A 10,922-nucleotide genomic window follows, 5' to 3' on the forward strand; every position below is an offset into this window, starting at 1 on the left:
AAGCCTGTTTCCTGAGTCAAAACTCTTTTTCATGATCCTAACAAAAACAGTAGCCAGAAATTTCACGTCTCATTGTTTAGTTTGTACATTAAATATAATAAAAAAATATAATAGTATTATATTATAGTAGTATTCTAGTCATATTTGCATTTTGTGTTTAACAAAAAGAGTGAGGATATCTGATTTCCAGCGACCTGGATTTGGAAAGAACCTGGTTAATTTAGCAACAGACTGAATATTTTGTCTCCAGATGTTCAGCAGGGTGTTTGTGGGGTCTGTAAATACCTTCAGAACAGCTGGAAGTGTGACTAGAGGACCTTCTGGGTTCTCAAAGATCAGAAAATTGTCTGTTTAGCTCAGTGACTTGAAGTTAAAGGTAGACCTGACCCTGTACTTACTGCAACATGTTTGCTAACATGCAGTTTTCTCTCCCTGCTGAAAAATATGATGAATTATTATGTATTGTGTGATATGTTTAGTTTAGTTTAGTTTATTATTAAGATCCCCATTAGCTGCAGCAAAGCCACAGCTATTCTTCCTGGGGTCCAACAGCATCAAATATACAGTTGAAAACACAAAACATAATAAAAAATTAAAAACAAAACAAAACAGAAATTATTCACATATTAATCCATATTACACACATTTCTACATATCATATATGTATACATCATTATAAAATCTACTAACACATAATACATATGTTGTATATACACATTAGTTCTACAGCATATACATTATAATAACACATATCATATATCTATAGAAATATACTACATACATATAAATATACCATGTTTTCGTATTTTGATAAATACTGTTTTATTAATATTTTGAATTGCTTTATGTTAGTGGTGAGTTTGATATTTCTAGGACACATATATTTCTAATAACAATTAGCAGTGAGTACACTAGTCTGTCTTTGACCAATAACAAATGAAGTTCCTTGTGCATAGAGATAATATTTGTCCTGTAGTCACACTTTAGTATTGTGCGGGCAGCTCTATTCTGTATACATTGTAGTTTATTTAACATGTCTCCAGTGGCATTTGACCAAACTCAAATCAAATCAAATAGTCTTTATTGTCATTATATAGTTCACTATACAACGAAATTGAAAGTGCCACTGCATAAGGTGCATAGTGATGACAATCATAACACAAAACTGCTGGGCAATAGTCGAGATGTGCTAATATTATCGATTGGACTGCTGTTTTCAAGATTTTTGGATTCATAAAAGTTGCATGTCTTCTTAGAATTGATATAGCTCTGCCCATCTTTGCAATCATATTATTGATGTGTTTTTTCCATGATAATTTGTTACCAACTGTCACTCCCAGCAATTTGGTCTCATGTACCTGGTCTATAGAAATATCATTCAATTTAATATTTAATACAGGGTTTCTATCAATATTATAATTTGAGCCTACAATCATGCAGTTAGTTTTAGATATCGTCAGGACAAGCTTGTTTACTTTAATCCATTCAGCCACACCTTCTAGTTCCTTATCTATAATAATTTCTAAGTCATTATTAGTAGATGCTGATGTATATATGGTTGCGTCATCCGCATACATAACTGTGTTAGCTTTCTCTAATATATATGGTAAATCATTTTTGAAAATTACACGGATTTCGCTACAATGCAAGTTAATGACAGTCATAACCCAACCTGGTATTTTTTCCTATTGGTTTGTGTCCAAGTCACGTGACTTTCAAGGTTCCGGCGGTCGGAACGAAAAACATGGCGGACAGATATCTCATTTTTAGGGAAAAAAAATCAATATTTTGACTTTGTTTCTGCATAAAAATTGATTTTGATTACATTTCTAGCGAGAAATACATGTTTTATTTTCTAAATATTCACTCAGTGAATGTACATAATCACTTTGTGGCGAAGATCTCGCCAGAAAAAGACGATCCGCTGTGTTTTATTTTGAAATCTGTTTTATTTTGTAATCTACCGCAATCCTACCGGATGTGGTCCGATCCTCCCGGATGTGCTGTGTCTCATTGAATCGCGCTTCTCTGTAAATGGTCCGGACTCTGCTCTCCTGTTTTAGTTAAAATATCTTCATTAAACAAACATTGTTGTCTTTTTTTAGCATAGATAATATACATACAGTATAATTATTTATTAGACAGCGTGTGATATTGGATATATTGGGTAGAAAAAGGTTTTCACAACCCTAATACGGAAGAACTACAAAACGAGAGGTCTAGGGAGTTGTAGTTTTTTTAATAAAACAGGGTTTCCCCGAAAATTGGAAGTTGGAAATACTTAATTAGTGGCTTTCCAGGGGTTTGAGGGGATGTCAATCACATTTTTGGCATCAGAATTTAAATATTGTCTTGTTCAATGGGGGATTTTTTTTTTTTTCAGCATATCCTAAAGCCCCCCCACTCCCACCCCTTAGTGACTATGCTCACATTATAGTCCATGTCAACACCTTTCTATAACAGTAGGTCTCATGTCTGTAACCCTTTTTGTCTCTTAGTTATAATCATTTAAATATGCCCCAGGGTTAAGGTTCAAAGGTCAATATCTCAAAGCAAGAATATTATAGAACCTTGAAATTGATATATGTTATGTTATGTGATATATGATATATGGTTTAGCTCTATGACAAAGTTTTATTTTTTTTCAAATCTTGGAAATCTGCCCTAACAGACTTAGATTCCCACAGCCCTTTGAGTGCTCTCAGTGCGAGATGTGAAAAAATAAAACTTTGTCCTACAACTAAACCAAATACATCACCGGAAAGGTCTTGGCCTGGAGAGTAACATGTATCAATTTGAAGGTTCTATAATATTCTTGCTTTGAGATATTGACCTTTGAACCTTAACCCTGGGGCATATTTAAATGATTATAACTAAGAGACAAAAAGGGTTACAGACATGAGACCTACTGTTATAGAAAGGTGTTGACATGGACTATAATGTGAGCATAGTCACTAAGGGGTGGGAGTGGGGGGGCTTTAGGATATGCTGAAAAAATAAAAAATCCCCCATTGAACAAGACAATATTTAAATTCTGATGCCAAAAATGTGATTGACATCCCCTCAAACCCCTGGAAAGCCACTAATTAAGTATTTCCAACTTCCAATTTTAGGGGAAACCCTGTTTTATTAAAAAAAAACTACAACTCCTGAGACCTCTCGTTTTGTAGTTCTTCCGTATTAGGGCTGTGAAAACCTATTTCTACCCAATATATCGAATATCACACACTGTCTAATAAATAATTATACTGTATGTATATTATCTATGCTAAAAAAAGACAGATATTTTAACTAAAACAGGAGAGCAGAGTCCGGACCATTTACAGTGAAGCGCGATTCAATGAGATCGCACAGCACATCCGGGAGGATCGGACCACATCCGATAGGATCGGGGTAGATTACAAAATAAAACAGATTTCAAAATAAAACACAGCGGATCGTCTTTTTCTGGCGAGATCTTTGCCACAAAGTGATTATGTACATTCACTGAGTAAATATTTAGAAAATAAAACATATATTTCTCGCTAGAAATGTAATCAAAATCCATTTTTATGCAGAAACAAAGTCAAAATATTGATTTTTTCACTAAAAATGAGATAACTGTCCGCCATGTTTTTCGTTCCGACCGCCGGAACCGTGGCTATTCCACAGATTTTGAGTTAAGAGCCACGGATTTCTGTGAGACCAGGTTGGTATCCACCACTGTGAAAGGGCAAAACACATAACAACTGATTTTCACTGCCAACAGGTTTTTCACAGACCTCAAGAGAGATCACATCCTTTTCTCTCTGGCCACTCCCTCTAAAGACAATGACTTCATGATCTTCAGACATGCTCCAAAGGATGCGATCAACGTCTTTGCCAGAAACAGTTATGTAGAATATACAGAGCATGAATACAAGTTGAACATGTGGCACTCTCTTTGTTCCACATGGGACTCTGAGTCTGGGCTGGTGCAGCTGTGGTTTGATGGACAACCTTCAATTAGGAAATATACCAAGGCTGATCAAACATCCAAGGACACACTATCATTATCTTAGGACAGGTACAGCTTATTGCACTGTTTATGTCACTGTTAATTAGGGATGGGTACCTTTGACATTTGCACCGATACGGTACCGATACCCGGTACCTGGGAATCGGTACCGGTACTCAACGGTACCAATTTTCGGTACTTTTGAGTTTGTTTATGTGGTAATAAATGTTAATTTGTTTAATAATAAAATCTATTTTTTTCAATTCAACATATTTATTTCTCAAAATAATAATAACTTTAAAAAATATATCAAAACAATATAAAATCCAGGATGAGCAGTGCCTTATTGTTGAGTGAACGTGCATTTTGTAACATGAAGGTTGCAGTGTTATCAAAGGATGCAGAGGAGCGCTCTCAGGTGGCAAGTGCACGGAGGAGAAAAAAAAAAAAGGTTGCAAGTGCACGTGTGATTTGTTGTGATGACGTCGTAGCTGTGCGGCGCAGCACCGGTCAGACAGTATTGTGGGCATGGCATGGTTGGAATAAACAAAGTTGAGTCGGGCTGCTCTGTGAACATATCGAGGATGACGCAGGAGTCCGAGGGATTTAATTTCAGCGAGGCAGTTTGGAGTAAAGTGGCAGGTCAATATTCCTGAGCGGAGAACCAGAGATGCAGCAGCTAGCTGCTAGCTGTTAATGACTGGTCTACAGAAGAATGGAGAGAGCAAACGGAGTAAGGAAGGTCCGATCTCGAGGCAGACGAAGGCCAAGCCCGGGTAGAGACATTGGAGAGATAGCAGCTGGCGGCTAGCAGGCCTAGAGCCGGCTGTTCGTCTCTGCGCCGGGTTGGAAGAGGGCAGCAGCTAGTGGCTAGTGGCCGCGGTGAGCAGACAGGACCAGACGAGGAGGTAAATAAAAAAATAAAAAATAGTGCGATCGTCAGCACGCTTGTTAATCAAAGACGTTAAATGAAAACAGGTTGAAATCAATGATCAGTTTAAAGTTAACACCGTTAAGGTACCGAAACATATGGTACCGTTTGATTTTACATGAATCGGTACTCGGTAGTACCGACGGAATTCGGTCGGTACCTATAAAAGTACCGAATTCGGTACCCATCCCTACTGTTAATGAAGATAGATGTTGATCAATATTAATATTATGTATCTACCATCTCTACAGGAGCAGGATTCCCATGGTGGAGGATTTGACTCGAATCAGTCTTTCGTTGGCATGCTGTCTGATGTTCACATGTGGGACTTCACCCTTCCCAGTTGTGAGATCCAGAAGTACATGGAAGAACTAAACTTCTGTCCAGGAAATGTGCTCAACTGGAGTGCACTGGAGTTCCAGAAGACAGGCCAAGTGCTGTTGGAAAATAAAGAAATGATCTGTTACTAATCTTAAAAAAACCCCCAACTATAAATGTCTTTCAAAATCAAAAAACCTGTACTATAAAGACAATTCTTTGTATCAAATCATTTCTTATTAATAAAAAAGTGAAATTTTAAGCATCCCTCTCTTCTCTGTTTTATGACCGTCTGTTCTGTATCGATTATAAAAATGATGCTTTTGCAACATTGAAATAACTGGTTCTCACTTTAAAGGGTATATTCAGTGCAAGCCTGTTACACATGCAATGCAGCATACAGTTCCATGTTTGTTTGTTTTTTAAATATGTGTTTATTAAATTTTCAAAAGACAAAACAGGAACACATACATGACAAAAACAAAAAACATACATTTGGCTCACATACATATTTAAATTCAGATTTAGGCGAGAGATTCAGGAACAGTTCCATGTTAAAAATATGATATAAATAAAGATAACCTCAGTTTACCCACGTTAGATGAAAGAAAACACCAAAGAAGTGCAAAGAAAGAGACTACTGCCCAGTGAAAACTGTGCTGAGATGGCATCTGTCCTACACTGCACAAAAAAGGCAAGGCAGCTTTACTTATATAGCACATTTCATAAACAGGACAACTCTATGTACTTTACATAAAACAGAATTTAAAGCATACAATTAAAAAGAAAACCTATAAAATGTTAAAGTGAGACATCAGATCGTAAAGTGTGTGTGTGTGTGCGGTAAGAACACATGATACAAGCTTAATGTTTATGAATCACAAATGCTTGTACAATACAGAATCATTTCAACATAAGGATGGCATTTCACTGTGAATTCTGTTGATTCAGTGAAAAGCAGTGTGTATTGGATAACGGCTTTTTTTACACAACAGGGATCTGAGATCAAAAAATGAAGAAGTGGACAAAGGAAGTTAACAAAGAGACACAGCAGTGAGAGCACAAAACTCACAATCCTATTCACACCACGCGCACACAATCCCAACTCCGATTTCAAGGTAAGATCTATGACAAACAGCAATATATATGAATTTATATGTAATTGTGAATTTTATTAGTAGCAACTCAAAAGTATAATTGGAACAAAATCAATGAGTGTTTTAACAGTGTCTTTTTGTCTTTGCATCAGATGAAGTTTTTCCTGCTGTTGGCGATGTTATCAGGATGTGCTGCACATCCTCGAGGTAAAAAATAAAATCCTTATTTAACAAAATAAATGCTGGGGTTTGCAGCAGTCAGCAGCTATTTACCTTTAAATGGGCTTTTATTTCACACCTGTCATGCAATACCCTTTTAGGGAGCTTTTTTAGAAGACTTAAGAATACTTTTGACTTTTTGCCAAAATATGTTACCTGAATGACCAATGCTGTCTATTATCTATAGGCATTTTCTATGGTGCTGGTCCCAATTTTTTCATTTTGTCCCTTTTTGCATACTTTTTACATGTTTCCACAGAATAACAATGACTACTAACAAATCTAACAAGCCAAGAGAAAAGTAAACAACAGGGTATTATGTCTAAAAATCAAACTTGAATGATTTTATGATTGAATAACTGACTTATAATTTCATTAATAATACAAATTATTCCATTTGTGGAGGAATTTACCTTCATATAAGCTTGTGCAATATATATATAGATACTGAACTTAACAGTATCAAAAAGGCTTTCATTAGAGATAAATGGTGCTTAAAAACAACATACAAATATGAACTAATGGTACACTGTAAAAAAAATAATCTGTTAAATTTACGGTAAATTACCGGCAGCTGTGGTTGCCAGAACTTCACCGTAAAAAAATACAGTGAGGGGGTTTTCTACTGTAAATTTAAATATCAGCAAAAACTAATTTAGACTGAATATTCTCGTTATTTTTAAAGTAATTGTGTCATTCATTCACACATCATGGCAAATCTCCATTAACTTTACATGAAAATGTTATATTTTTACAGCAAAACTGTGCGTTTCCTACAGTTCATGACAGTAAAAGTAAAAATTGTGCTATTCCTTGATTTACGGTACAATTTTTAATTTTACCCCCCATTCCTGATGCAATTTGACAGTGTTTTACTGTAATTTCTACAAACATTTTTACAGTGTATGTGGAGCAATGCTTACAATATTAATAATGTTAACAATCAAAGTTATACAATTTTCCCCCTCTCTCTTTTCAGATCTGTCCGGTAAAATGTTCACCTTCCCACAACAAACCTCCACAGCTCGTGTGCAAATGACCTCAACACGGGATTTCAGTGCTGTAACCGTCTGTCACAGGTGACACTGAATGTGCAAAATTTATTTAAAAAAAAACAATATACACTACCGGTCAAAAGTTTTAGAACACCCCCATTTTTCCAGTTTTTTATTGAAATTCAAGCAGTTCAAGTCAAATGAACAGCTTGAAAGGGTACAAAGGTAAGTGGTGAACTGCCAGAGGTAAATAAAAAAAGGTAAGCTTAACCAAAACTGAAAAATAATGTACATTTCAGAATTATACAAGTAGGCCTTTTTCAGGGAAAAAGAAATGGGTTAACAACTTAACTCTATGGAGTCTTGGGCTATTTTGTCCATTTTTGAATTCTTTTCATGTCTTTGTTAGTCATTTTGTGTCTTTTTTTTTGTCATTTTGTGTCTTTTTTTAGTGCTTTAGTCCAACATAAAATGTGATTTTGAATCTTTTTTTTTAACTTTCAAAACACTATCATGCTCAATAAAGAATTTTAAATGTTGCAAATGTGCATTAATTTCAGAGTACACTGAGACATTAAACTGCATCATTTTCAATTAAATTCTGGAAAAGTTGGTATGTTCTAAAACTTTTGACCAGTAGTGTATCTCTGACTGTAAAAAAAGAAAAGAAAAAAGAACTGTTTATGATAATGTCTTTGCAATGTCCACAGGTCCTTTACAGACATCAAAAGAGACCACGTCCTTTTTTCTATGGCCACAACGACTAATGCCAATTCCCTACTGATTTTCTGGGACGAAACAAACAAAGAGATGGAGCCCCATATCAAGGATAAAAAGTCAGAATATGGAGGGCTGGACTACAAGCCCAACATGTGGCACTCCATCTGTACCACATGGGACTCTACAACCGGACTGGTGCAGCTGTGGTTTGACAGTCTACCTTTGATTAGGAAATATGTCACCTCTGGATCAAGCATCAGAGGAAACACTATAATTATCTTAGGACAGGTACAGTTGCATTAATAAGCATCGTATTTAACCCATAAGAACCCAGACGCAGTTATCCTTTTAGGAAAATTATGGGGGATATACCACAGACCAAGTGGACCACATAAAACACATTTCTTTTTTTTATTTTTATTTTTAATACTAACCCTAAATGTCAAAGATCTGTGATGTGACATATACGTTACAATGGCCGTTTATGGTATTTATTTTTACAATATTTCTTATTTTAAAATTTTAAAAAATGACACATTTTCTGCTTACAGAAACACAAATTTGCCTTTTTGTTTGCATCTCCATAACATTTATCAAAATTGTGACTTTAATTTGTTCAGGAAATATGGTGAGAACAAGTTAAATGTAACACAGGACATCCTATTAACAGTTTAAAATTTTCCGGTTTTTGAAATTCGCTACTTTTTCACATTTCTGTTTCCAGTCACACCCATATTTTGGAGAAGTCACTTCTTGTCACAGTTCTTATGGGTTAATGGCCTTTTTTGCTGCATATGCTGATTTTTGAGGTATTGTGTGTCTCTAATGTATAGATTTAATTTAACCTTTTTTTCACTTCAATCTACAGGAGCAGGATTCCCACGGTGGGGGGTTTAACCTGAAGCAGTGTTTCGTTGGCATGATGTCTGATCTCCACATGTGGGACTACGCCCTCTCCGGCTGCGAAATCCAGAAGTACATGGATGATCTAAACTTCACTCCGGGGAACGTGCTCAACTGGAGTGCACTGGATTTCCAGATTTTTGACAGAGTGCTGATAGAAGATAAACAAACGTCCTGCACCTAAACTTTAAAAACCAAGCCATCCATATGATGAGATTCAAAAATGAAATTTTCTGTGCTTGATGTCCGATGTGAAGTATGAGTTACCAATGTCAGCACTTTATGATTACTGTTTATTAATCTGAACTCCAAGCTGTTCTTTTTACATTTTACTCACTGTGTCCTTGTATTTCACTGCAATATATAAGTTCTGCAGCTCTATGGAATCAGCACAATCATGGCTAAAAGGGGGAACAAATCAGAAATGTGTTTTGCGCAGTATAACACATTTATAATGACTTAAATCATAAAAGAAAAAAAAACGCAAGTTGAATGTCACTGCTATTTTTTTTTTTTAATTGAATGAAATTGAATTTATATATACAACACTTTCCCAAGTGCTCACGATTTTCATGAACATTGTGAAAAAAATTAGGTCTCCACATGCTATACATATTGAGGTATTTATATTATTTACACCTCTACTTGCAGCCTCTCCTGTCCTCTCCTCTCTGCTCTGTGTAAACAGAATTTAATGTTTTTAACAGGATCTAGTTATTCCAAACGGTTTATTTTTGTTTTAAATGAGAAATGAGACATAATGCATTAAAATAAAGTGATTTTGACACAAATATCACAATTTTAAGCTTTGTTTGGTTACTTTTTCTAAACTTTCCATTCAAGGACTGTCTGAAAGTGGAAATCTTGACGATAATGTTCGTATTTACAGTTTCTTTCTACAATATATGTATCTGCCAGAGGGTTGGTGGCGTTCAGGTTAAAGTATTAGTTCTGACTTAAATTAATTCAATATCTTCCTAACATGACTGTGTGGTAGGAGATGAGGGGGGGAAATGATCTTTCCTCCCTCTATGTAAACATTTAAGATTCAGTCATTCATTTAGTCTTGTTTTACCTAAATCAAGTGGGTTTAGACACCATTAAGATTTTTCGACAAAGTTTTCACATCAAAGCCAGTGTGGAGACGAGGAGTGATTATGGTCACCCATCAGTGTTTTAATGTACATGTAAACAGTAATGCCTTAAGTAAGAAAGAGTAAAACTTAGTTTAAGCTAAGTTTACTTTGTCAAAGAACACTTAACTCTTTGGCCACTGGCAGGCAGTCAACAGTGAGAAAACATGATGGAGATGTCGGGGGGCCAAGTCCGGGAACAGTCCAGATAATGCAATAAAGAGGTGGAGTTTAGGAGGAAACTGGGAGTGGCTGGAGCAAGTAGCTGTGAGTCAGGTGGTGTTGAAATGCATGCAGGGCCACACCCGACGCAAATGCTGAATAAGCAAAGAATCTTTCCTCTGGCTTGTTTTGAGGAAAGTTTTGTGAAAGTGATTCACTTAGATTACTTTGGCAATACTGTGGCTGTAAAACAAAAAAGAGAAATTCAAAACTCAGATTGATTTATCATTAAAACATGACATACAGCAGCATGTTTTAACTTATTTCGACACAACATGGTGGGATAAAAGCTTTTTTCATAACAGGAAACTGAAACCCAAAGAAATACATAAGAAGATAAAGGAAACACAGAAATAGTGGAGCACTGAGTGCACAGATCTTACATTCCTATTCACGCTGAAACTACAC

General features: G+C 35.7%; 1 protein-coding gene and 1 pseudogene across 1 annotated transcript; both read left to right on the forward strand.

Annotated features, from left to right (window-relative positions):
* Positions 1 to 3,340: 3,340 nt before the first annotated feature.
* On the forward strand, positions 3,341 to 5,377 carry LOC131974949 (C-reactive protein-like; annotated as a pseudogene).
* A 930-nt stretch (positions 5,378 to 6,307) lies between these two features.
* LOC131975398 (C-reactive protein-like) lies at positions 6,308 to 9,912 on the forward strand. Its single transcript, XM_059338063.1, has 5 exons — positions 6,308 to 6,343; positions 6,475 to 6,529; positions 7,521 to 7,620; positions 8,247 to 8,544; positions 9,125 to 9,912. The coding sequence occupies exons 2-5, from the start codon at positions 6,475 to 6,477 to the stop codon at positions 9,341 to 9,343; spliced, it is 672 nt and encodes a 223-aa protein (XP_059194046.1). The 5' UTR covers positions 6,308 to 6,343; the 3' UTR covers positions 9,344 to 9,912.
* The last annotated feature ends 1,010 nt before the right edge of the window (positions 9,913 to 10,922 follow it).

Source organism: Centropristis striata, chromosome 7 (genome assembly GCF_030273125.1).
Source record: "Centropristis striata isolate RG_2023a ecotype Rhode Island chromosome 7, C.striata_1.0, whole genome shotgun sequence".
Taxonomy (NCBI): domain Eukaryota; kingdom Metazoa; phylum Chordata; class Actinopteri; order Perciformes; family Serranidae; genus Centropristis; species Centropristis striata.